Here is a 24,030-nt window from a genome sequence, read left to right as displayed (position 1 = left end):
AGGTTTGAGATGGAAGGATAAGTGGTAAAAGCCACCCATCAAATGGAATGAAAGTGATCAAAGAAAAGAAGAAAACTTATAAAAAAAAATTGTCACTTTTTAAACTTTTGATAGGAAGAGATTGTTAAATTTTTAAATTTGAGAAGTATAATAAATTTTTTATTTTTTAATATTTTTATAAATTAACATTTTTATCTCATAAATTTTAATAAGAGAATTAATATTTAGGTTTTTAAAAAAATTAACAGACGTAAGTTTAGAGTTTTACCAAACCGTGGGTGGAAATAGTTCTTTTGGCCTAATAATAATGATAATAAAAGAAATGGGCCAAGCTGTTGTAGGTTATTTGTGCACCGTAGCCATTTGTCTCTCTCCCTCTCTTTTTTTATTCAATGAGAGTTTACTTTGACTCTTTGACCATCGTTACTCAATTGGGTTGACAACATGATTTGATTTACAAGCTAACTCTTAGGTTACTTTAGAAGAATCAGGAAGCTAAATTTTGAATTCTCAGTTATTTTTGTACCTAAAAAATTGTCAGGAAGTCCATAAATCATTCAGTCAAATTCCAGCTCTAACCATATACATTTTGTTTTGACCAATCTGTTCTAAACTTTATTTACTTTTTTCACACCCTCTAGGTTTTGTTAAACAACAATCAATACCCATTGATACAATGTAACACAAATCTCCATCCACTACACTGTAAAATTTCTAGTCATTGTCAAATTTAGCCACCAATTAAACAACACCCACAAACAGAAACACAGTTGAAAAGGCAATAATAAGTTAATAACAATCAAACTAACATTTCCCTCTGATGACTATGCCACCAAGTTAGGACTTGGTTTTTTGTTGGCGTTTGAACTTCAATCATACTGTTTTTTTGTTAAGGGTGTTTGTTTTAATGTTCAAAACAAAATTAAATTGCCCATTTGTCCTTTGCTTTCAAATTTCTAAAGCCTTTGGGGGTGTTCATAGTTTTATGAGACATAAGGCGTCAAAGTGAAATCACATGCAAAGTTAAAAGTCACGTGGTGGTGGCGTAAAACTTTTCACCACAGCCAAAAAAACCGCTTCCCAAAGAAACATATGAATTTACATGCACCCACTTAACTCGCTTTCGCTAGATTTTAAGTCTCCTCCGTTTCCTTTCCCTGGAAGTCCTCCATAAATCTCTCTCTTTATTTTAAATTCTTCGTTTCAATCTCTCTCTCTCTCTATCCTCATCCTCCACGCCTTCGGATCCACCTCTTTTAAAACCCTCACATCGACATTACATTGACAATCACTTGTACTTCACTTCTCAATTTATCAATGGAGATGGCCAAACTCTTCTGTTTCTGCTTCTGTTTGTTACTTTCTGCACAGTATTCTTTATCTCAAGATTCACCGGGACCCTCTCCGGATCTATCCGCTGCGCCTTCGCCTGTTCCAGCACCGGAAACCGGATCTCCGTCACATGCTCCAGTGAGTTCACCGGTTTATTCACCACCAGCACCGTCGCCTTCAGATCTGAAGGATGCGCCGTCGTCGGCACCAACTCCCGCTTCGGCTCCGAGTCCAGGTGTGACAGAAGCGAGCGATGCGAAGCATACTGATTCGAATGAGGATGAAGATGGAAAAGAGTCATCTGGCGGCGGTGGTGGAATGAGTGGAGGGAAGAAGGCTGGAGTTGTGGTGGCGGTTGTAATGGGAGCGTGTTTGGTAGGGTTTGGAGGAATGGCGTACAAGAAGAGACGAGAGAATATCAGAAGATCTCAGTACGGTTACGCAGCAAGAAGTGAGTTTCTCTGATTTTGAATTCAAATATTGGAATTATTGATTGGTGAGAATTGTGATTGATTCTTTTGGGTGATGATGATGATGATGTAAGTTTAGTTAATAATAATAATAACAATAATAATAATATGTAGTAGTGTACTAGAATTTATACATACATATACATTACATTTCATTACATTAGAGATGGATGCATCAAAGCCTCTTATCAGGTGGTAAGTCTTGAGCCATTCTAAAAACGTCTTCAAATTATTTGTTCTTCTAACTCACCTAACCAATGATTGTCATGTTACAGTTCATCCCTTACGGCTTAGAATTTGTCCGTACATTTATCAGAGCAATACAATGTGCATACAGAAATGGACATTTTGGTCACCTCCATCCACAACTTTAAAATCCGAGGGATGGGGTGACTGGTACAGGTCATGATGATGATATATGATAACATTTGAAACTTGCTAAATTAGCATTAAATATTAGGGCAAATTGTGTAACTTGCAGTGCATTTATTATGCATGCAATCAACTGTTTTATTGAGAGTAAACTCCATAAGTTTTTTTTTCCTCAATTAATGGTAGAAATATAACATGTGAGCTACAGAGGGAAGTGGGTGACAACCTCTTTTCTTAACATCAAAGGCAGAGTCTAGGTTGTTTTTCTCATCAGTCACCACAATGTCAGTGTCTCCCTTTGGTTATTCACAGTTTAATGTGGAGGTTCAATTTAATTTTTTTTAAATGTTTTCCATCAAAACAAGATCAAGATTTCGTCTTCTCAAACAAAGATAAAATCTTTGTCAAGTCTAGATAGCCAGCTTGAGGGAGAGAGTGACCGTTGAAAAGAGAAAAAGCATTGGGAGAGAAAGACCGTTGAAAAAAGTGGCTGAAAAATGGAAAATAAACCTTAAAGAAAAAATTATTACTTTTTTAAATTTGACTTAAAATAATTGTTAATTTTTTAAAGTTTAGATAATAAGAAGAGATAAAATTTTAGTATTTTAGTATTTTATTGATTAAATAATAATTTTACTCTAATAGATTTAACAAATGATAAATTAATATTTAGATTTTAAAAAATTAATAGGCTAAAACTGCAAAAATAATAAACTTTGGATGAGAATAATTCCTTCGGCCTGATTTAGAACACCTCAACGGCCAGGAACAAAATTGTGGCCCATAACAATAATAAGACCTGCATTAATGCTCAAACCGCCTTCGACTAAAGTGAAAGGTATATAGTTTAATTGATAAATTTATCAAAAAAAAAAAAACATATAGATAAATATATGGTAGGAAATAGTGGATTTATTATTAATGGGAGAGTTGCAACATCATATTGCACACGAACCGAGGATGCTCCTCTTAATTCATGTATCCTTCATCTACTGGTAAAATTTCCCATTTGCTATGCAATATTTCTTCATTCTACAACAGGATGTATATGGTGATCTCCTTTCAATGAACCACCTGAAATTACTCATCGGCAGGAGGGTCGACCCACCGCCCGTGATCTTTAATTAGTTGAATTAACGCATCTGTTGCTTGCTCCATCACAATTCCACGCTTCACCACGGTCTGCGTTACAAATTCCAACTTAAAATCCCTTCTCTTAACAAATTTTAAGTTTTTATGCAAACGAAGTTCTTTTGGAAATTGCAAGTCCTTAAGTGCATAATTTTTTTCAATAATCACATATTTATATATTTTAATGAGACCCATTAAAGTTTTAAGGCTAGAAAGCTGCTTTACCTTCCCAACATATAAGTCAATCTTTCCAGGAGACCCACCGACATATCCAAAGTCTGCATCAGCCATCTCCCCAGGTCCATTGACAATGCAACCCATGATTGCAATCTGAAAAAGAGGGAGAAAGACGAGAAATTATACTGTTGATCTTGATTGCCAGAATATACATCATCTAATCAGAGTTGAAGGACTAAGTAAATACTGAAACGCCTGGCAAATGTGATGTTTTCTCTCGTATCTCTGCACTTATTTCTTGAAGGTCAAATAAAGTTCTGCCACATGATGGACATGAGACATACTCCTACACAGATTCAGGTAACACATAATAATCAATAACATAATTAGCTTCGAGGCGTTAGATTCTATTCTTTTTAAAAATTGACTTCCATACCGTCTTTGTATTTCGCATCCTGCAACCTTGTAGTAAGTTGAAAGATGTATTCCTAAGAAAATCAAAATCCTGACCAGGGCCTTCCAACAGGACACCATCTCCAAGTCCATCCACCAGAAGAGCTCCTGCATTAGCTCCAGCACCAATGACCAAGTCATCCCTGAAAATAGGGCAAAAGAGTTTTAGCCAAAACTACTATTACCTCCATATTATCAACTAATGATTTTCCAGTTACCTGTGAATTCCATTTGGAAACTGAATATGGTGAATTACCGGGAAGTTTATATTATTTTCTGCTAGATACTCAAAGAGCCTGCAGCCACGATGAAAATTTGGATTGTTAGCATAAAGAATTTAGTACACAGGGCGTTGAAGAATTCTATTCTATAAAAAATAGTGAAAATGACGGATTCAATATGAACATAGTGCTGCCCAGGAAAACGGACTAGGTCACGCACCTCTAGACACCATCTCAGGGGTCTAATTAACTTAAAAGTACAATTACTTATTCAGTCTTAACAGAAAAAGCATCAGGGAACGTCAACAATCTTAAACCTAACCTACTTTTTCTCCCTCACACACACATGCATGGAAAAAACACTTACATTCATCATATAAGCTTTGACTTTAGTTAATAGGGAATACAAAAGTGCTAGAGTAATTTGTTTAGGGCAGACAAGGGTCATATCTGAACCAACTGAAAAGACGGATTTCAAAAGGCACTGTTCTGCTTGAATATGCATTTGTTGATCAGGGAAAAAGCACAATGAGTTTTACCCCAATAACTGGGCAGTTAAACTACTAAATTGCTATCGAAAAACCAATCACAATTGATATTCCAATACTGTAGCCTTACTTCCTCAACTAATTAATAATTTGCATATTTAGAAGTCTGTAACACTTTTACCTCCTTGCAGCATGCACTCTGCCAATTTTATCTTCAGTAAAAGGTAAATCATGAAGAATCATGGTTGCATCAATGTCTTTGAGGATTTCCAACTCTTCATAGGCTTCATCACCCCGTAATGACACAACCAAACGTGTTCCTGAAAAAAATCAATGTGATATGAGTGTATGCTCAGCAGATATATGAAATCTGCTCACCTTAATGGATAAAACAAACAAAAGAAAAGCAATGAAAAAGTTATTATCGATGAACCCAGTATCCAGAGAACTGTGATAAAGCAACACCTTCTGGCAAAAGCTTGTAAGCACCAGTTGATAACTCCTTTAGATTTACCAGAGCCATGGCATTGGGCAATGGCTTTGTCAGCTGCTCAGACAATGGAGTTATAACCCCCATACTTATATCTATCAATCGCGTGAGAGCCAGGCGCTGGTAACAATACAAAGAATATCAAAAGTCATTTCTTTTATTTCGATCAAGTTACAAGTTAAATCAGCAAATTATTTAGGAATAAAGTCAGACACAATTGATTTAGAGAATAAAAAGGAAAGGGGGAAGAGAGAAAGAGAGAGAGGACATAAATATATTTCCCAACAGTAAAAAAAGTAGAGAAGTAAATTCCTTACAGCATCTTGATCGTCAACTGGTGGGAGCTCTCTTAACAAGATAGAGTCTACTGTTGCTAGATCCTAAAACAAAGTTAAAATTTGTCAAAAAAAATTCAGACTTGAATGTATATAAGCTTTTATTGAAATAATGTGGAGTTAGAATAGACCTTAAATGGCATGCCAACAACAAGTTTTGCTGCAAGTGACTTGTATAACAGTTCAGGTGCCTAAGAAAAAGAAAACAAGTTGATAACGTTACTATTATATCTCAATCCCTTCCTGGAAAAAACAAGGGAAAAGAATATGGGAAGAGTTGTTAACAGATTGTTACCTTCAACTGATCTAGAGAGACAGACATGATAACTGAGCCATCACGGTGCAGAACCCCTCTATAATCTACCTCCTCACCCTGTCCTAATAAAGTATCAGTTCCTATTTGAAAAGTAAAAGAGAAGCAAAAAGTAGGAATGATGTGATGCCAATTTTCTATGAAGTTAAGGGCAAACCTCCTTTTGCATTGGGAGTTGACCAGATCGACGTTGAAAATCAAAGTAATGTCTGTTCTTTTCCTCAAATGGCAACTGTAAGAAGAAAAATATTCCATCAAATGAGATTTAAACTAATATTACAGAATTTACTGCATTAGAACTGATTACAGGATATTGCAAAACCCTACCACTCCTTGCTGAAGATCAGCTGCTCTCATACCAAGGTTGGCCAACCTTCTGCATGGATCTATCTCCTCCTCTGGTGGTTCCGTAAGTGAAACTCTGATTGTATCACCCAAACCATCCTGCATATCCAATGCACTTCCTTAATTTTGTAATTATCAAGATACGAGCTTTGCATGTGTAATGCTTCTTGTGGCATATAACTAAAGACAATTAAGGTAGATTTTGAAAGAAGTACGATCAGATATACAAATCAATGGACCAACTTATTTCTATCAAAGGTAAAGCTTTTCCATCAGCAAACTGTAATTACATGAAAACTCCCTTCAAATCAGCTGCAACCTTATGGAGGTTTGAAGAACAACATTTAGTAGTACAAATGTAAAATCTTAATTCCAGTTACAACAAAATAACATGAGAATTCTGAATGGCTAATTATTTTAGTTGCTATGAAATTCAGATTATATCGTACCTGAAGAAGGGTCCCAATGCCAATGGCAGATTTCATGCGACCATCTTCACCTTCTCCAGCTTCAGTGACCCCCAAGTGTAATGGATAATCCCAGCCCTGAACATACATTTCAGCTACAAGCAGACGATATGCCTGGACCATAACAACTGGATTGCTTGCTTTCATAGAAAATACAAAGTTATGGAAGTCCAACTTTCTGCATATCCTTGCAAACTCAAATGCAGATTCAACCTGTTTTATATCAACAATTAGTATGATTCACCGGATTTCAAAGCCAGAATTCAACAGTCAAAAATTCTCCGGCAGTAAGTGAGAAACAAAGTGCTTACCATTCCCCTGGGAGAATCTCCATAGTAGCTCATAATACGATCTGAAAGGCTCCCATGGTTTGTCCCGATACGCATTGCCCTTCCATACTTCTTACATTTCTCAACTAATGGCGTAAATACCTGATGTAGTTAGAAGGGAGCAAAAGGTAACTATAGTGACAAGAAATAATACAAATCAACAGTGCAGATTGACCCCATCTTCATAGAATAAGTGTTAATTTTGACCAAATCAAGTTTTTTGTAAACATGAAGACAGTTGCATAAACACAGACAGTTCAAAGAAGAAAACATGGTTCTTGATCATTTTTGCCTCTATCTGAAATAATACAGTACTCAGTATCATGGGACATTCGTATTGGCACAGAACTTTAACAATCATGTGAAGTAAAAATTTTCAGACTAACTTTTAATGTGAAAGCACACATTTCAAGAAAATAAATGTCTTAAAGACTACAATGTGCAGCCTTCTAATTTCTTACATAACTTATGTAAGAAATCTATCAGATATATACACGCAACTCCAATTTTTATTCCCTTATTCCATTTACTCCCTTTTCACTGCTCTTTTCTGGCAAGCATAATCACATTTTATGCAGCAAAAACTTTGGATCTTAGTGAAACATTAGATAATTTCCCAAGGAGTTGGTATAAATTAATTGTGAAGTTCTGTGACCTGGTCAATATGTTCAAGCTCTTTTTGATAGTCCTCTTCTGTGTACTCTAGCTTCTCAAATTGAGCTCGTCTATCAGCTGCAATGAATTACCTTGTTGATTCCAGAACAGTTGAGATAAACCATCTAAAAGAAAATTGAACAAATGACCAACTTCATACCAAAATTTCCTGGGTTGACACGAATTTTGTCAAAGCATTCAGCAACTCGCAGTGCAACGGCAGGAGCAAAATGAATATCTGCCACCAGAGGTATATTGTAACTGCAGAAATAGTGATAGGTTGAATATTATATCAAATATGGAAGTGGCATTTCAGAAAATGTTCAATAGTGTTTACAATAATTTGGGCTTACTTTTTCTGCACAAGTGAATTCTTGATCTCATAGCAAGCATCTGCTTCTTTCTTCCCCTGAACTGTAATCCGAACAATATCTGCTCCCTTGTCTGCTATTCCCATTACCTAACATAAGCATATAAGATAATTAGATGTAAATACCTAGAATATTAATACAGCTTCAGGATGAACCATCAACAGGAAGGTTGAACCTCTTATAGCTTCACATTGATAACTTTCACTAAGTTTCTGAAATACATAATATCTAAAAAGTCGTTTTATTAACTAAAGAGGATTAAGTCATGTTTCCTAAAATATTTACATATTCTTCCAACTATTTTATTGGACACTGTTCTAGATCTTCTATCCTGTGATTTACAAATCAGCCACACCAAGATTTAGTAGTTTTTCAGGTTGCTCCATCTAGCAGGGCACTTCAATCAGCATAACCATTGAAAAAACCAGACAATATCGACTCTAACATTTTAACAACGAATCAGGAGTTCACTAACGTATAATTAGTACTTGTTACCCACAAGAAGAGCAAAACTTGCCAATCATCAAATTTATAGCTAGCAGTGTGACAGATACAGTTAAAAAGTCCTACTCTCTAAGCTAGTGGGGAGAGCAAAACAGACAGAATGTTCATTTAAAAGTAGGCAAGTTAAATAACCTGTTCAACTGTTCCGGCAACATCCTTAGTGTCAGTTGTAGTCATTGTTTGAATTCTAATGGGATGCTCACTACCAAGAGCCACATTTCCCACCATCACCGTCTGTGTTTTCCTTCGGACAGTTTTGTGAATGGATTCACAATACTTTTGTCTAGGAACTACAATCAAATAATCATTCATTAGATTACGCAAAACCATGCATAAAGAGAGAAAGTATGCGGATGGAACTACTGATTCAAAATCCTTAATCTGTGTCTGGTTGATCAAAAAATAAATATATAAATGGTAGTTCTAACAGTAGAGCCTGCACAGCCAGTAGGACAAAATAAATAACCTTAATTAAGCTAAGATACTAAAACTTAATCAAAACACCAAAGCAAACAGAAAAATAAGTAGAATTCATAATTATTGAGAACAATATACATGATTTTAAGTACAACATATAAGACTAAAACCAGTTCATTCCTGTTAAACAAAACCACTTTCAAATTGACCTCGAGCAGCCATTACTCATTAGTCACTAACATTTCCTCAAAATAAAAAGAAAAATTGCAAACACAAATCTTAGATTTCACGATAATACACTATTGTCACGCTATTATCCAATAAATTACAGAATGAATTACAACAGTGAACCCCCCAATTATTACTCTCTCCTGTTTTTCTCCAGTTTCTAAGCCAGAAACGGATAATACAAAAGAATCAACATAACAGATCAAGATTAATATTACCTAATAGAGGACTTCCGTCTGATGCAGGCTGAAGCTCAGCAATATCTGAACCAGGATTTGAATTCCTTATCACAGAGACTCTTGTTCTGCCAGATCTGCACTTTCTCAAATCACAAACTCGCACAAAATCCATACTTCTAGCGAACCCCAAGCCTGAGTCCCTGGTCTTTAAACCCGGAAATGAAGCTGGTACTGTTCCAGTCGCCATCTCCACAAAATACTACACCTACATCCACAGTCCCGAAACAGAAATCAACCTCAACACAATTAGTTATAAATAAGACGAGAGTTCAGAATTTCAAGATATAATGAAAGTTACACTAAATTAAGCCTCATGCAAGCATTCAAAACTGCATGCAAACCTTGGCCAAGGAAAAAAAATACTTACCTAGAAATTGCCCGAAACAATTAAAAAAAATGAAATTCAACTTTATCAAAACTCGACCAAGTACTTAAGTAAAAATTCACTCTTCGACTATTATTATCATACTTCCAAAATTTCATCAGCAACCAAACAGCTAATGATCCTAACACCAATTCTACAAACATTCACAAAATCAGTATCTCAGCAACAATAAGTCGGAACCTTGTAATTTGAAAATTCTTATCTGAAAACAGAAACAAATGTTTCCGAGAAACACCTTTCCGAGCAATCCTGAATTTGCAAAGCCGACCAGTACAAGTAAGAGAAGTTGTAATTTACCTTAAATAAAGAAAACAAGAGATGATTTTGATTGGGCGGAGAAGTGTGGTAGGGAGAGTGTGTGAGGGATTTGTTTGCAATAATTTACATAAATATTAGGTACAATTTGTATTTTTTTTATTTATTTGGAAATTTATGTAAATGGTATGGAAGCGAATCCAGACGAAAACGGTTTTTCAGCATCTTTACAATGCATCTCTGGCCATGAAAAAAGCATGATTTAAGTTGACAATGGTTAATTGGAAACGTGATAATATTTTCCTGGTTGTCCCTTTATTTATTTGTATTTTTTTTTTCGTCCCCTGATTTCAGTAAATTTATGTTGTAAACTCTACCTTGTTGGGAAGATTTACTTTAAATTGTTAAACATGTTATTGTTATGTGTTTTTATAATAAAGATTATGAACATCGAGCTAAAATTAAATAATAATAATAATCATAGAAGATCTTGTGTCTTCAAAGGAAACAAAGCATATCATATACCGTTTTGATCTAATAGGATAATTTATTATTAAGATATTTTTCAGTTTAATAATCAAAATATGGGTTTATTTTTGAATTTTGTAACAAAGAAATGTCTTATTTATTTAGCAATTCACAAATTATTTAATTATCTTTAAGTGATGTACAATGCATATATGTACTTAACATTTCTCTTATATTTAGTCAATACGGGATTTATTTATGAGCGTTATATTTTATCTCTCTTATCGGATATAATAATTATAGATAAGAGAGACACAATTGATGAAAATTGAAGAGTTTGAGAATCAAATATGACAATGTGTGTTTGCGATTTTTTTTGTGTGATTGTGTGTAGAGCAATGATGGAGGGTGTAATTTAAATATACGTAAAAATGAAATGTGAAATCTTTTTTTTTTTATAACAGTGACCTTGTTCGTATTTATTATATGGGTAAATTTGAGACGTAGTAACTGAACCTACAACCACTATATTGATAAATCAAGATTTTACAAATAATTATTATATCAGATAAATCAAATATTTACAAATCTAATAAAAACTCAAACTCAAACCTTCAATAAAAGGTGAATATTAAAAATGCACTTTATATATAAAGGATTATAAAATTTTGTTGTTTGTCAATTTTTTATTACAATTGTATTTTAGGTACTACAGTAAGAATGTGTTAGGGAATATTAAAATTGATCCAATAATAATTTTAGATTTTGGCAAATAATAATCTCATAATTCAATTTTCTAGAAAAATATAAATTGATTTAATGAAGCACATATGTACACCTAAAAAGGAACTTGTATAAAAGAATGCAATTATTTTTTTTCTAAAAATATATAAATTAATTTATTGAAGACATGCATATATTTATAAAGAATTTTATTGCAAAAGAATGTAATTATGGTTATTTTGAAAAAAATTAATAAAGGTATACATATTTAAAAAAGAAAAGTTTTGGAAATGAATGTAATTATCGTTTTTCCTATATATATATATATAAATTCATTGAATGAATAGAAAAAAAGTACTAAAATGTAATTATTTTTTTCAAAAAAAATATATAAATTAATTTAATGAAGACATACATAAATTTGGAAAGAAAAAATTTGTAAAAAAAATATAATTATCATTTTTCTAAAAAATATTAATCAATTTAAGGAATACATACATATGTTTGGAAATAAAACTTTATGAAAAAAAAAAAGAAAAAGTAATTTTTACAGTTAAAAAACTAGTTATGTAGAATGAAGTAACTCCAACTTTGGTTTTCTTACATGTGTTAGAGTTGAATTTAAGTTGAACAAAATTCAAACTCGATTCGTTTTGAGGGGTGTTAAGCTTGAATTCATTAAACTATCTTCAAAATTATTTAAGCTATGCTCGTTTGAATCAAACTTAAGTTTAAAGTTCAGTTTGAGTTTAAGTGAAGTAGAGGTTTAAGTTTGATTCAATATTATTATTGAGAAAAAAATACTAAAATAATATTATTTTGATTTATATTAATCAAAAAGATATTATTTTAATATATATCGATTAAAATAACGTCGTTCATCTACTATAAATAAGTCGAACCCATAATAAATCTATTCGTAAACATCAATAAACCTATTTAGAAAAAATCTCATGAAAAAAGACACTAATAAAACTAATTTCATCTGACATAAATAACTATAACCTAGTTCAAAAAATCCCATAATAGAAAGAGAAACTCTAACAACTCAACTTATTCATTATAAATTAGTTTACTTTTTTTCTTTTTCTAACAAAATTTAATTTTTTTTATGTTTTCTTTTATTAAAGATCATAATTTTTTAAATTTTATTAAAATCTGAATTGGAATTTGGTTTCTTTTAAACTTAAGTTTAGACTGAAACTCAACTTTTCTAGTTTAAGTCGAATTTAAGTATATTCAAACTTAGGCATAACTCAACTCAAATTGGGAATATTTATTCTTGATAATTTTCCAACATGGTTGGTAAAAAAAAAACATGGACACATGTCATCAGCAACTGAAGGACATGTTGGTGCCAACTAAACTGATAATTAATATAGAAAACGATATTTTACGTGACAGTGGCTTACTAATGACAATCTAATCAAGCAAACTTATAATAAAATAATAATTACTATATATTAAAAGGGCTTAAGTGCAAAAAAAAGTTCAACCACACGAGTAACACAACGGTGGACGATTATGCAGGAGTCTTAGATGAATTGGGAATCTTTGATGACCAGTTCCACGATTTTCCACTGGGAACGATTCGCTACTGACAAGTAATCGGCCAGTATTTCTGATGGAAACCATCCCCACGCGCTTCTTTCTCACGCCCCAATGGAAGACCAATTGGACTCTCTAGAGGAATTCTTTACATCATTTTAAGTTGGCCAAACGACTATTTCCCACCCAAGGTATGCTGTAATGACAAGTTTCCCCCCTTTAACTATAGAAATACCAAACACCCACCCATGGCCAGTTAAAAGTAACGGGGTTAAGGGTAAAATTGTCATTTTCTCTATAATATTAAAAAATAAACTAAAATATAATTTCTTTTTGCCCCCCTAAAGTTTGAAAACAAAAATTTTCCCCCAGCCTAAGTTTAAGAAAATGGCAGTTTCACCCTAGGGTTTGGTTTTGAAATCTCCGGCGACCTCTCCGGCTCCGTTGCCGACGGCTTCTCCCTCCCGAAGAATCCTCTCCTTCCGATGATCGGTTTCCTCCCATTTGGAGGCCCGATCGTCGCCGGAAAAGCGGTGGAGACGAAGTTCGTCTCCCACCGCTTTTCCGGCGACGATCGGGCCTCCAAATGGGAGGAAACCGATCATCGGAAGGAGAGGATTCTTCGGGAGGGAGAAGCCGTCGGCAACGGAGCCGGAGAGGTCGCCGGAGATTTCAAAACCAAACCCTAGGGTGAAACTGCCATTTTCTTAAACTTAGGCTGGGGGAAAATTTTTGTTTTCAAACTTTAGGGGGGCAAAAGAAGATAAAATTTTCAGGCGTTAGGGTTCTGTTAAATTTAACTGGCCATGGGTGGGTGTTTGGTATTTCCATAGTTAAAGGGGGGAAACTTGTCATTACAGCATATCTTGGGTGGGAAATAGTCGTTTGGCCTTTTAAGTTTTTAGCAATGTATTTAACTAAATATTAAGAGTCACCTATGGTACCACAGTTGGCAAGAAAATTGTGTGTGTTTGTAAACTGTGTGATGTTACCAAGTGTGACTTTTCAAACGAGAAATCTTTTTTAGTCTGAATTGTTTTATTAAATCAAAACTAATTATAAAATAAATTTTAAATTTAACGACTGATCTTATAATTTTATAACCTCGGATGAGAATAGTATTAGGATAGATAACTCATAATGTTATCAAGTGTGATGTACTGTATTGATGAATGAATTAACAGAGCAAACTGTACAAGCGACATAAATTCATACAATGTCTTTGCACATGAATTGTAATTAGCATGCTTTTATAATAGTTTAGAGCCTAAAATTATGGAACATATGACAACAAAATGAAAATCGAAAATGGCGCAGTTAATGTGTAAAATCAAGAGACAAACATAGTCAATGAGATAGTTGGTACCCATCACTAAACACATGGGACTCAATAAGAACACTAGACTGTTCTTACACGTTTTTAGGTTCAAAAGAAGACAGAGAGCCTCTCTGTCTGTCTTATTTTCAGCCCAATTTACTCAATGTTTATGTCATGTTATTTGTCATCGCCTCAACAAGTCAATATCCGCTGATAGATTTTGATATGTTAATTAAAAACATACATGAATATCACTTAGCATAAAAAAAATTAAAATTTTATTTAATACATAAAATAATAATGTTCAAAGAAGTTTTTATGCTTTTTCTTTTAATTTTATAAACATTTAAACCCAACACCTATTCTTCCCAGAACAAACAATACGAACAGATGCAAATCAAACAGTAAAATCCGTCGATTAACATTCAGAAACTACAAGAAAAAAAATTTCAAGATTAACAATAGACCGTAAAAATTTTCTCCCAAATAAAATGTGGCAAAGAATTCATGATTTCCTTGCAAAAATGTAAATGAACTCACTTTGAACAACTGAAATAACTCTATTCTCTAGTCTGGATACAGAACAGATACCAATTCAGTAGAAACCTCCACTGACATCTAAAGAATGTATTTTGGTTGATTAAAATACAATGAGACGGTGATACTGCCAGTTTCTCTGATATCAAGCGAAAACTATTCTTTGTCGATGCAAATAATATAATTCTAAAAAGGTACAAGCTTGTTTCAGTCACTCTTTAACTTGCTTCCAGCTCTTCTGCTAAAGAGTGCTTTTGAAGGATAGCAACTGTGTCTTCCTTTGCACTGGAAAAACAAGGGAAAATATGGACGGTAAGCACTAATAGATTTAGATACAAATGAGGGCATGCAAAACATTCCCATCAGTTAAGCTACTAATTATGGTTCAACTGCACAATAACTATCAACTTACACACCATAAACATAAGAAGAGCCAAGAATAACAGAAATATTGTGCCTATTCAGATTTTTTCTACTGAGTTATAATTTATTATTTAGTACTTTCTATAAAAGCTGAATGCAGCTGAAGTAGTTGTTAATTGAGTCCACATACCAATTGTCAGTTTGTGAGAAAGGGAAGAACCCTCTTGTTTTTCCTTTCCATTGAATCGAAAGTTACAAGTTGATTTCTACTGAAAACACCTCGTGTAATGAACCAGCAGATGGATAAGTCACCCTATTAACACACCTGACACTATTCACATAGAACACTATATCACACCTGACATAAGTAGCCCACCTATGCTTTACTTACACAGCTTACAACTGATACTAACTCCCCCTCAAGTTGGTGAATAGATATTTTCTATTTCCAGATTGTCATGTCAGTTTGTGAGAAAGGTATTAACTTTCTTCTTGTTTTTCCTTTCTACTGAATCAAAAGTTACAAGTTGATTTATACTGGAAACACCTCCTTAATGAACCAGCAGCCACATAATGGCGTAAGCCGCCTAACACTATTCATGCTTGACACAAGCTGCCAACCTACACTTTAATTACACAGCCAACAACTGACACTTATTCTTCCACACCAATATCAAATTTCAAAATAATAAAAGCAAATCGGGACCATTATTGCCTTTATGACTAGGCATAGAGAATGCTACCCTATAAGTGTGTGTTTGTTTTGTGAGATCAACAAGAGTTGAACTTATATAATCAACTATTGTGAGTAAAGACCTAGACTGAGGTCTTTAACTATATGAACTTGTATCTCCCTAAACAGGTTTAAAAACAGGGAAAATATATCAGCAATTCTAGCACATGTCAAGATTCATTTTAAAATTCCATCATAGTATGCAAATAAGGTGCTTATATAACTCTACATTTAATGAATTAACAAACTGACTACACCATCCTAATTTTCATGACTTTAAGGCCAAAATTACCCATTTCTATTTTATTCTACTTTGACTTAGGCTTATAAGTTATAAAAAATATTAATATAACCAACTCATTCAAATGTTTACCTTCCAGGTCTAAGAATCTTGTACTTTCCTAGTCTTGTGAGATCCACGATTGTTGATCCTGCTCGACCTGATGGAAGCACACCACCATCAAAAACATATGCACAATGTTCCCAGAGGTTCTCAAAATCTTTTATGCAAACACTACTCGGCTTTCCACTTAGATTGGCACTTGTGAGAGCCAATGCACCTTCTGAACCACGAGCAATAGCCCTGATGAAGTTAGAGTCAGGTACTCGAACTCCAATACTTTCTAATCCAGGGTTCAAAGACTTCTCAAGAATACTAGACTCCCCTGCAAAATAGCCAGATATGCACTTTCATACCACGGAAAAATTCAAGTCAATAGTATAAGTGAAAAGAGACAAACACAAAGAGGAAGGCCAATCTGGGGTTTTTTCCTAACAGTTAACATGGCCTTTATCAATGACATATCTTATTTACTCAAGTACCAATTTTAATTCATTTTAGCAAAGATACAAGTATGAATCACAGACCTCGCGTTAGTACAACTGTAACAGGTCCAGGAAGGAGAGAGTCAAGTAAACCAGAAGGCAAATGCTCAGTGACAGCAAAACGCTTGATGTCTGAAACATCGGCAACACAGATCGCAAGAGGGCTGGTATATTTACGCCCCTTAATCTCATAAATCTGATTGACTGCTTCCAAAGAACTGCAATTATAATCCCATGAAAGGAAAGCAAAAGTTAGAAATTCTTGATACTAAAATACAGGTACCAAATAAAACTGGTTTAATTTCAAAACTTTGCACAAAATGCACCCTGCCAAAGCTTATTAATTTAGCCCCTCAAGGGGGTAAAGTACATAGATAATAGATGAAAACTACCATCTAAATCCCCATACTCAGACAGCCAAAAATCCCATAAGAGTGCATAATACTGGGACCAATCTATTAAAAGTGGAGTTTCTAATACTACAATCAAAGTGCAAGACTCACAAGATGATGCAAGAAATTAGGTCCAATGAAACATTATTTGAATGTCAAAGATTGCAATTATATGACGATTACACATGAACCTGTAAATCAGTTCATAATAACTTCCAGAGCTTCACCAATCCCCATTTGATCAAAGTTACTAATCACTTTTACAAATGATTCTTTATTCTTGTATAAATTATCAACAACTCTTCAGCAATTTACTATGTGATATTCAATACACAAGCAAATTTACTCTGAATCCGTGTTTCACAAGTTTTCCACATTAAAAATAAACTGACAAGAAATCCACAAAAATGGCGTACCAAGCATCGCAAGCAAATCCATATATGGTGTCAGTGGGCACTGCAATAACCTTGCCAGCTTTCAGAGCTTCAACTGCTTCTTCAGCATAAGCTTCAGTTGCAGGGCGAACCAAACCCAGTTTATTTTCAGCACTCACCGAACAATTATCCAAACTCCAAGCCATTTTCTTTGGAAACCCCGCTTTAAATCTAGTATTGAAGTGCAAGAACGATGCGAACCCAAACTTGGGCACACCTGAAAATGCAATAAATATAGTACATATAGACCAATTCACCAATATACATGCGTAAAAACAATTAACAATAATAGTAATTTGAGTCTTGGGATTGTGAACTTAAAATAGTCTAAAACAAGTTAATAGAAACTGATTTGAGTTAAGAGCAGAAAGAACAGAGAAGAACAACTAAAAGTATAAAAAGAAGAGTAAGAGAGGAAAGGAGGAAGACTAACGATTGTGATTAAAGAGCACCTATGAGAGGAACACGATGCTGAAGAAGAGGAAGCTTCCCCACGATTCTTGATGATACAATCATTCTGTTCTGCTTCTCTTCTAATGGATACCGTTTGCCCTGTTCATGCCCTAGTCAGCGGGAAATTTTAATCCTCGAATAAAAGTCTACTTGTGTCGTGTTTAAGCGATGACTGGTGATGATATTTTGTATAAAATTTGCTGATAATAGTTATTATAATATTACTTGGTGCAAAAATTATAATGATATTTTGCCAGTCAGTTTTAAAAACAACAGTTTTCCCCATGACACATTAATGCAAACTCACTGTTTGGAAACTCACACTTTGCCCCCCAACCTTGCGAATTCGTCGGCTGCCTAGGTTTGAAAAATTCACATCATCTCTACATCTTTACAAGGTAACGCCAATTTACACAAGTTGAATTTCACCACCCAAATTTCATTTTTTGATTCCCATTTTATCATAAATCAACTCTCCACCTACTTTAACAGAAAAGTCTTAAAAAAATTGATCTAAAACACCCATGAATCAAGCCATCTCATCAAATATTTTAATTCGAAAACTTAACCCAAAAAATCCAATTGCTTAAGAATTGATTTACTGATCTTTTTAACTATTTTGGTGGCTGGAAAACAATCAAAATCGGCCAGAAATTGCCACCACAGGAAGCCGTTTGTCGCGCGCGCTGGGTTTGCGTGGATTTGAAAAAATTTCCAACATTCTGTTATTTTTACTAAAGGGGTAATTTTGTCTTTTTACATTAGAAAGGCAATTTTGCTTTGTGTATAAAATTCTGGGCAGTTTTACTTGATTTTGTATTTGATTTAATATCCCTAATGATAATAATAATAGTAATAATAATAATAATAATAATAATAATATGAAGATTACAGTGGAGAATTAATCTAGAATTTCAGTGTTGTTATAAATTAATTGAAATCCTGATACAAGAATCGAAATGATAGGGAGGAGGGTAGTAAGTATGCTTCTATCATTATGTGGCAATGTATTACAATACAAACCAAGATTGCTTATCATAGACACAAACGTAATTCAAGGCAGACCCTTTTTCTGTTTAGCTATACTAAATATAATCAATGGTTCATCGCCTAGTGAGGGTTTCTGGATTTTCTATTTCAGGATTGTGGCGGTCACGAGACACTGTTCGTGGTGAATATGGGAATTGGCCTGGTCTACCCAACACTTGGGAATTATGATGCTGCAGTGACTGAGCTTGCCATCTTCTTCGCCATCTCATGATCTCAACAAGAATAGAACTCCCACTCATGGCCACTCCAAACCCAGCAAATGTTGCGAGCAAAACTGACAGAACTGCCTGCACCTGAACCTGTACAGCACAAAGCCAAACCAAAAAACAGGCATTACAATGAAGATTTGGATATTATTTGATTAATTCATACACCATAATCAAATTCTAACACGTTGACCAGCAAAGCTAAAGGAGCAAAAACTATAAAGGATCTTACCAAAGAATAAAATATGTGAGCGAACATGACAACTAAAGCGAATTGAATTGATGCATAGACCCAGACAAATCTTCTCTTCACTACAAAAGTTTAAGGGGATGAATCAGAAAATATCAGAAACAATCTCCCCGGATTCCTTACTACAGTGAACTAACAAAGAAACCTGAAACATAAGCGATTGCTTGTAGTTGCAACAGACACCAGTTTTTGTCTGTTATATGTGATTGGGATGATTCCTAAACAAGTAACGTATGTGAATGGTATGGCAACCAAATGGTGATGTTTTTGAACAAAAACATGCACCAATTGGCTCTTTTGCTAATTCCCCAATTCACAGGTCACATAAGATCTTTATAGGATATTCAATGATTTAACTTTATATTACTGGCTACTCTTGCCAACCTACCCATGGTTGATGAGGTCATGGATGAGAGGAGACCCAATACACAAGAGAATGGAAGGGATATCGCAACTGCACCTGTACCCATTTTTGCAACCTGCATGCAAAGTGATATATTACCAGGAAAATATTATGGAAATTGTACATATTTAAGTGAGGAACTAGTTGGCTTACCAGAAGCTGCTCAAGAAAACAAAAATAGGCAAGCATGCTGACAATAACGAGCACAGGAACTTCCTGCCAAACCCTGATAATAAGATCTAAACAAATAAGACCTAACATTTCTTTTTGGTAATTAGGATCATATTGCGATCAAATATACACATAATGTAGACTATAAATATGTAGATATATGGCTTTTTGACAGACCTTACTAGGATTCAATATTGGATGGAACTCAAAGTAAGAATCATTGATTTTAAAGGTGTAAGAAGCAAGACATAATAATTAGTAAATTGTGGATGGGAATCCAAATATATGACCAATTGTGTTGACCAAAGTCAGAATTTAGCCACATAGGTTTGGTAGATTTTATTTTAGAGTTATATCATGAGTATCAGATGAATCTCAAGTCAGTATGAAATTTTAGAGGTTGGTTTATGTCATTAGAAATAAGCAGCAGTAAACTTGTTGCCCCAGGAGTCCAAATATTTATTCCAGTCAATCATTGAAGTAGCAGTAGCAATTATCAAAGGCATGAAATGATCCAGTGGATGGTTGGTTGGTTAGGACAAAACTGTGACAAGGCCTGTGGAGAGAAAAAAGAACTCATTGTGGAACAAGTGTGGCCTTAAGTTGTTAGATCACATCTTCATGATCAAAACCATTATGTCAACCTTATTCACAATTAGAAAAAAATCCAACTTAAAACCTCAACATTTCAGCGGTCACCTGCTATTTATCAAGCATAAGAAAATAACAACTCATTTACCTGTATCCATTGATATCTGCCACCTGGCTTCTGTCTGCTCCACCATTTCGAGTTCGCATGCTTTGTATTCGTAAGAGAGTGACAGGTAGGTTCTGAACCTCTTGCTTGCACACATCACAAGTTTTGTTGCCTTTAATTGTAAACCATTTAATAGCACATTCTTTGTGAGCCAGAGCAAGTTCCCCTTTGCAGCTACATTCCATCTTGAGGGTTTCACCACCTTCACAAAGTTCAACCATGCAAATTCTACAAACAGCTTCTTCTTCAGGTATGTCTTCACCATCAGCATCAGCACTGTTTTCTGCAAATAAGAGAATATAAAAAGGCTTTTCTGTTATTTTGGACAAACAACAGCTTCTACAAACTAGAGGGAAAACTATGATTGCAAAGCCCCAGGATAAATAGGCATATAACGCCAGTGTGGATGCTAAGAAACTGAGAAATCAAAATAAAATGTATGAAGGACTGTATCAAATTTCAATGTATTTCCTTTTCTTTTACTAAATAAATTTATTCCCATTGAATCTCAACCTAAAATTTTGTTATAAAGAAATCAATCCCATAATTACTAAGGAAAAGTTACCGGATTCTACTATCTGAGATATATCTGACACAACTTCTCCTTCCTTTACTCGAGGAGTTGCAGGAATTACTCGGAAAAATGAATCCATTCTCCTTATGCTCCCTTCTTTGTTATTGACAGGAACTGAAAGTGAACGATGTATGTGCTTCTGGGTCCCTTTTCTCTGCAAAAAGGACTACAAAGTTGGAGCAAACAATAATGAAATCTTTGTAAGAATACGATCCTAAGTTAATAAAAGGCAAATAATGGAAACCAGAGAAGAGGAAAAAATCAGGAAGGATAGTTCTAATCCATGTTAATTACAAAGAATTCACATCTAAATACATTACTGATGGCCCTGTCAATGTCGATGCTGCATATAGAAATGATAACAAGTAACTTAACTCCTTTGTTTCAAACAACAAAAAGAAAACTCCGCTGGATCAATTCATGCAAGCTATATCCCCAATGTTGCTACCATGTATTGTCAAAAAGTCCATTCTCCCAACTAATTGGTTAAAGAAAGGCATTCAAGTATCAAGATGATGATTGGAAACTTACACTTGAATTTAGAGAATCGGCCACATTTCCACTGCATGTGGGTTCCAGGTTTCTATGCATAATTGGAGTTACGGGCAGTGATGACGTTCTGTTTATCCTGGGAGTAAATATCTTTGTTAGTGACAGTGATCTTGAGATGAAAGGCTTCTCTCGTGGTGCCATATTTGAAGTTTCTGGAACTAGGTTGGCAGCCTTCTCAATATCCGAGTAAGAACTTCGATACTTAAAACTTAATTTTGGTAAGAGACCTTTCAAAGAAGATTTGGCTCTTGATAAGGAAGGGCCAGGAGAACCACTAGTTCTTGCATCCGCAGGATTTAAGTTGAAGTTTACCCTCTTGGGAGTTGGAGTGGGACTAGGTGTTGGCGGCATCTTAATTACAACAGATTCCTGTGAGGAGTCTTGTAGTGTTCTTGAGGGTATTTCTAAAAAGAGGTTTCTTCGCTTCCAACTTTGAGAATGAAAGTTTTCTTCGATTATTCCCATTGAATCTTCAACCTGAGAAACAACAATGAGTAATATAAAATGAATAGCAGAAAAAAGAAGCATTTATTTCTCTCTAAAAGTACTTTTTTCCGTCAACCCAGCTACTAGCCTAAATTTACCCCGATCGATTCACTTAATTCACTAATTTAAAATCCTCCAAGCTTTGAGAAACAAGCAACAAATTCTGTCTATAGATTCTCTATCAAGGCTACAAATTGTATAGCTTAAAGGTGAAATGCATACATGTATATACGCACAAAAGCAAAGCAAGGACTAAATAGTTTCTAAGATCAATATTCAATAATCTTTATAGACCTCCACAGTCAAGACAAGCAAATCCGTGAAAATTTAATTTCTCAAGGAAGAGAAATCATGCCATTTGATCTCAATTGGCAGATAGAATATACAAAACCTAATATTTTAAAAGAAAAATAATAATAATTATACGACGCCAGTGAAAATTGTGTTTAAGTGCATACAAAGAAGGAACATATATCCGAAAAAGTATGTGCTGATGTTAAATAACAAACAAGCAATTAAAAAAGATGAATAAAATCAGAAAAAATGAAGAGAGAAAAGTAAATGATGAATTTGACAATCTAATACCCAGCAGGGCTGCTAGCCGTTTTCTCTTGACTATGTTAAGGGAGAGAATGAATTCTAAACACAAATCTTGTTAGACAACTAAGAGTCTTACAGCCAACAGATGAACTGATTAAAGTAATTACTTGCAGCTACACATAAATAATAACTTTCTCTAGAACTTTTGTTAGCGCTGTTAATGACCAATAATCTTCCATGTAATGTTAAATAAAACCACCTACTCTGTCGACACCTAGTAAAACCTGCCAATTGTTTTACATAAATCCTCGAATTCAATTCACTGAAGTTAACATCTAGACCTTGGTCCCCGTCAGTCCCCCTGATTGATGACCAGAAGCATGCCAGGTCCTTGTAATTATTTGTGTATTAGATATACGATACTGTTCATAAGCACCGATCAAATACCCAGTGAACTCTGACATATCTCATTTCTTTTACAGATTTGTGATTTCTGTGTTCAGTGCTGAATTATTGTAAGTGGTGATTCATAATTCCAAGTATTGGTTTCATATATTCATTGAAAAGGTATTGTAAAAACAGAATTTAGAAACCGCAAGCAACCCAACTAATGAAATTCAAAAGTTTGAAACTTTTCCAATAATGGACTCAAACAAAACATATATCACAAGAAATCAAGCAAGCATGAATTGTGCACCTTGTGAACTGGACTAACAGTTACATTTTGGGTAGCACCAGGAGCGGCTTCATGAGGCTCCTGAGACACAGGCTTGTCCTCCACAGTTGCCATTTTCTCATAAAAAGTGAGAAAAGAAACAAGATCCCAGAAGCTGAAACCTCAAGATAAACCAAAAAAAGAAGAAAAGCTTTGAAGCAAACAAGGCAGAGCAGCAGGAGTTAATGGTTTTATCCTATCAAGTGTGGGTAGAAGGGTAAAGGGAATAGGTGACAAGTAGGAGAAGAAGATAGAAGAGACATTAATAAAAATAATTCTTTTCCCCTCACTATCAATCTCATCTATGGCAAAAGGTTGTGGGCGGCAACTCTGTAACTGTCCCTACACCTCACTCACTAGCGTATTAGATATTATATAAGATACTGCTTTCCCAAAAGGAAAGGGCTCTCAGAACAAACCTTACAAATAACAGTTCCATCTATCTCACTTAAAAAACTTTAGATTTTTATATCAAATGAACTGTTGAATGCTTCAATTTCAAAACCTAAATCTTTTGGATTTGTTGAGATGATCATGTGAAAAATTCACACCAGAG

The 24,030-nt window shown here is 34.5% G+C and overlaps 4 protein-coding genes across 9 annotated transcripts; 1 reads left to right on the top strand and 3 right to left on the bottom strand.

Moving 5' to 3' along the window:
- Window positions 1-1,094: 1,094 nt before the first annotated feature.
- LOC123206561 (mucin-1-like) lies at window positions 1,095-1,911 on the top strand. The gene has a single exon (XM_044623766.1). It carries the CDS (start codon window positions 1,318-1,320, stop codon window positions 1,795-1,797), a length of 480 nt encoding a protein of 159 aa, XP_044479701.1. The 5' UTR covers window positions 1,095-1,317; the 3' UTR covers window positions 1,798-1,911.
- Window positions 1,912-3,068: 1,157 nt separating this feature from the next.
- On the bottom strand, window positions 3,069-10,173 carry LOC123209347 (4-hydroxy-3-methylbut-2-en-1-yl diphosphate synthase (ferredoxin), chloroplastic-like). Of its 3 annotated transcripts, none has more exons than XM_044627348.1 (20): window positions 10,019-10,173; window positions 9,316-9,541; window positions 8,585-8,742; window positions 7,931-8,037; window positions 7,738-7,838; window positions 7,579-7,655; window positions 6,906-7,025; window positions 6,577-6,807; window positions 6,110-6,226; window positions 5,940-6,014; window positions 5,765-5,842; window positions 5,601-5,660; window positions 5,452-5,514; window positions 5,110-5,254; window positions 4,826-4,964; window positions 4,154-4,231; window positions 3,919-4,078; window positions 3,730-3,828; window positions 3,531-3,635; window positions 3,069-3,356 (listed from the first exon to the last, which is right to left on the bottom strand). In XM_044627348.1, exons 2-20 carry the CDS (start codon window positions 9,521-9,523, stop codon window positions 3,255-3,257), a joined length of 2,223 nt encoding a protein of 740 aa, XP_044483283.1. In that variant the 5' UTR covers window positions 9,524-9,541; window positions 10,019-10,173; the 3' UTR covers window positions 3,069-3,254. The 3 variants fall into 3 exon arrangements, with proteins under 3 accessions (XP_044483283.1, XP_044483282.1, XP_044483284.1); XM_044627347.1 differs by having other exon boundaries at window positions 9,902-10,056; XM_044627349.1 differs by having other exon boundaries at window positions 9,957-10,056.
- A 4,296-nt stretch (window positions 10,174-14,469) lies between these two features.
- On the bottom strand, window positions 14,470-17,945 carry LOC123197985 (yrdC domain-containing protein, mitochondrial). 2 transcript variants are annotated; one of them, XM_044612538.1, is made up of 5 exons: window positions 17,770-17,945; window positions 17,300-17,534; window positions 16,534-16,709; window positions 16,040-16,331; window positions 14,470-14,855 (listed from the first exon to the last, which is right to left on the bottom strand). In XM_044612538.1, exons 1-5 carry the CDS (start codon window positions 17,831-17,833, stop codon window positions 14,789-14,791), a joined length of 834 nt encoding a protein of 277 aa, XP_044468473.1. In that variant the 5' UTR covers window positions 17,834-17,945; the 3' UTR covers window positions 14,470-14,788. The 2 variants fall into 2 exon arrangements, with proteins under 2 accessions (XP_044468473.1, XP_044468483.1); XM_044612548.1 differs by having other exon boundaries at window positions 17,751-17,920.
- Window positions 17,946-18,671: 726 nt separating this feature from the next.
- On the bottom strand, window positions 18,672-23,825 carry LOC123197972. Of its 3 annotated transcripts, none has more exons than XM_044612521.1 (8): window positions 23,457-23,825; window positions 21,713-22,210; window positions 21,173-21,347; window positions 20,590-20,890; window positions 19,833-19,905; window positions 19,665-19,755; window positions 19,259-19,338; window positions 18,672-19,119 (listed from the first exon to the last, which is right to left on the bottom strand). In XM_044612521.1, exons 1-8 carry the CDS (start codon window positions 23,547-23,549, stop codon window positions 18,874-18,876), a joined length of 1,557 nt encoding a protein of 518 aa, XP_044468456.1. In that variant the 5' UTR covers window positions 23,550-23,825; the 3' UTR covers window positions 18,672-18,873. The 3 variants fall into 3 exon arrangements, with proteins under 3 accessions (XP_044468456.1, XP_044468457.1, XP_044468462.1); XM_044612522.1 differs by having other exon boundaries at window positions 21,173-21,335; XM_044612527.1 differs by lacking the exon at window positions 23,457-23,825 and adding an exon at window positions 23,023-23,234.
- Between the last annotated feature and the right edge of the window lie 205 nt (window positions 23,826-24,030).

Source organism: Mangifera indica, chromosome 2 (genome assembly GCF_011075055.1).
Source record: "Mangifera indica cultivar Alphonso chromosome 2, CATAS_Mindica_2.1, whole genome shotgun sequence".
Classification (NCBI taxonomy): Eukaryota; Viridiplantae; Streptophyta; class Magnoliopsida; order Sapindales; family Anacardiaceae; genus Mangifera; species Mangifera indica.
This window is presented reverse-complemented; position numbering and strand designations above follow the sequence as displayed.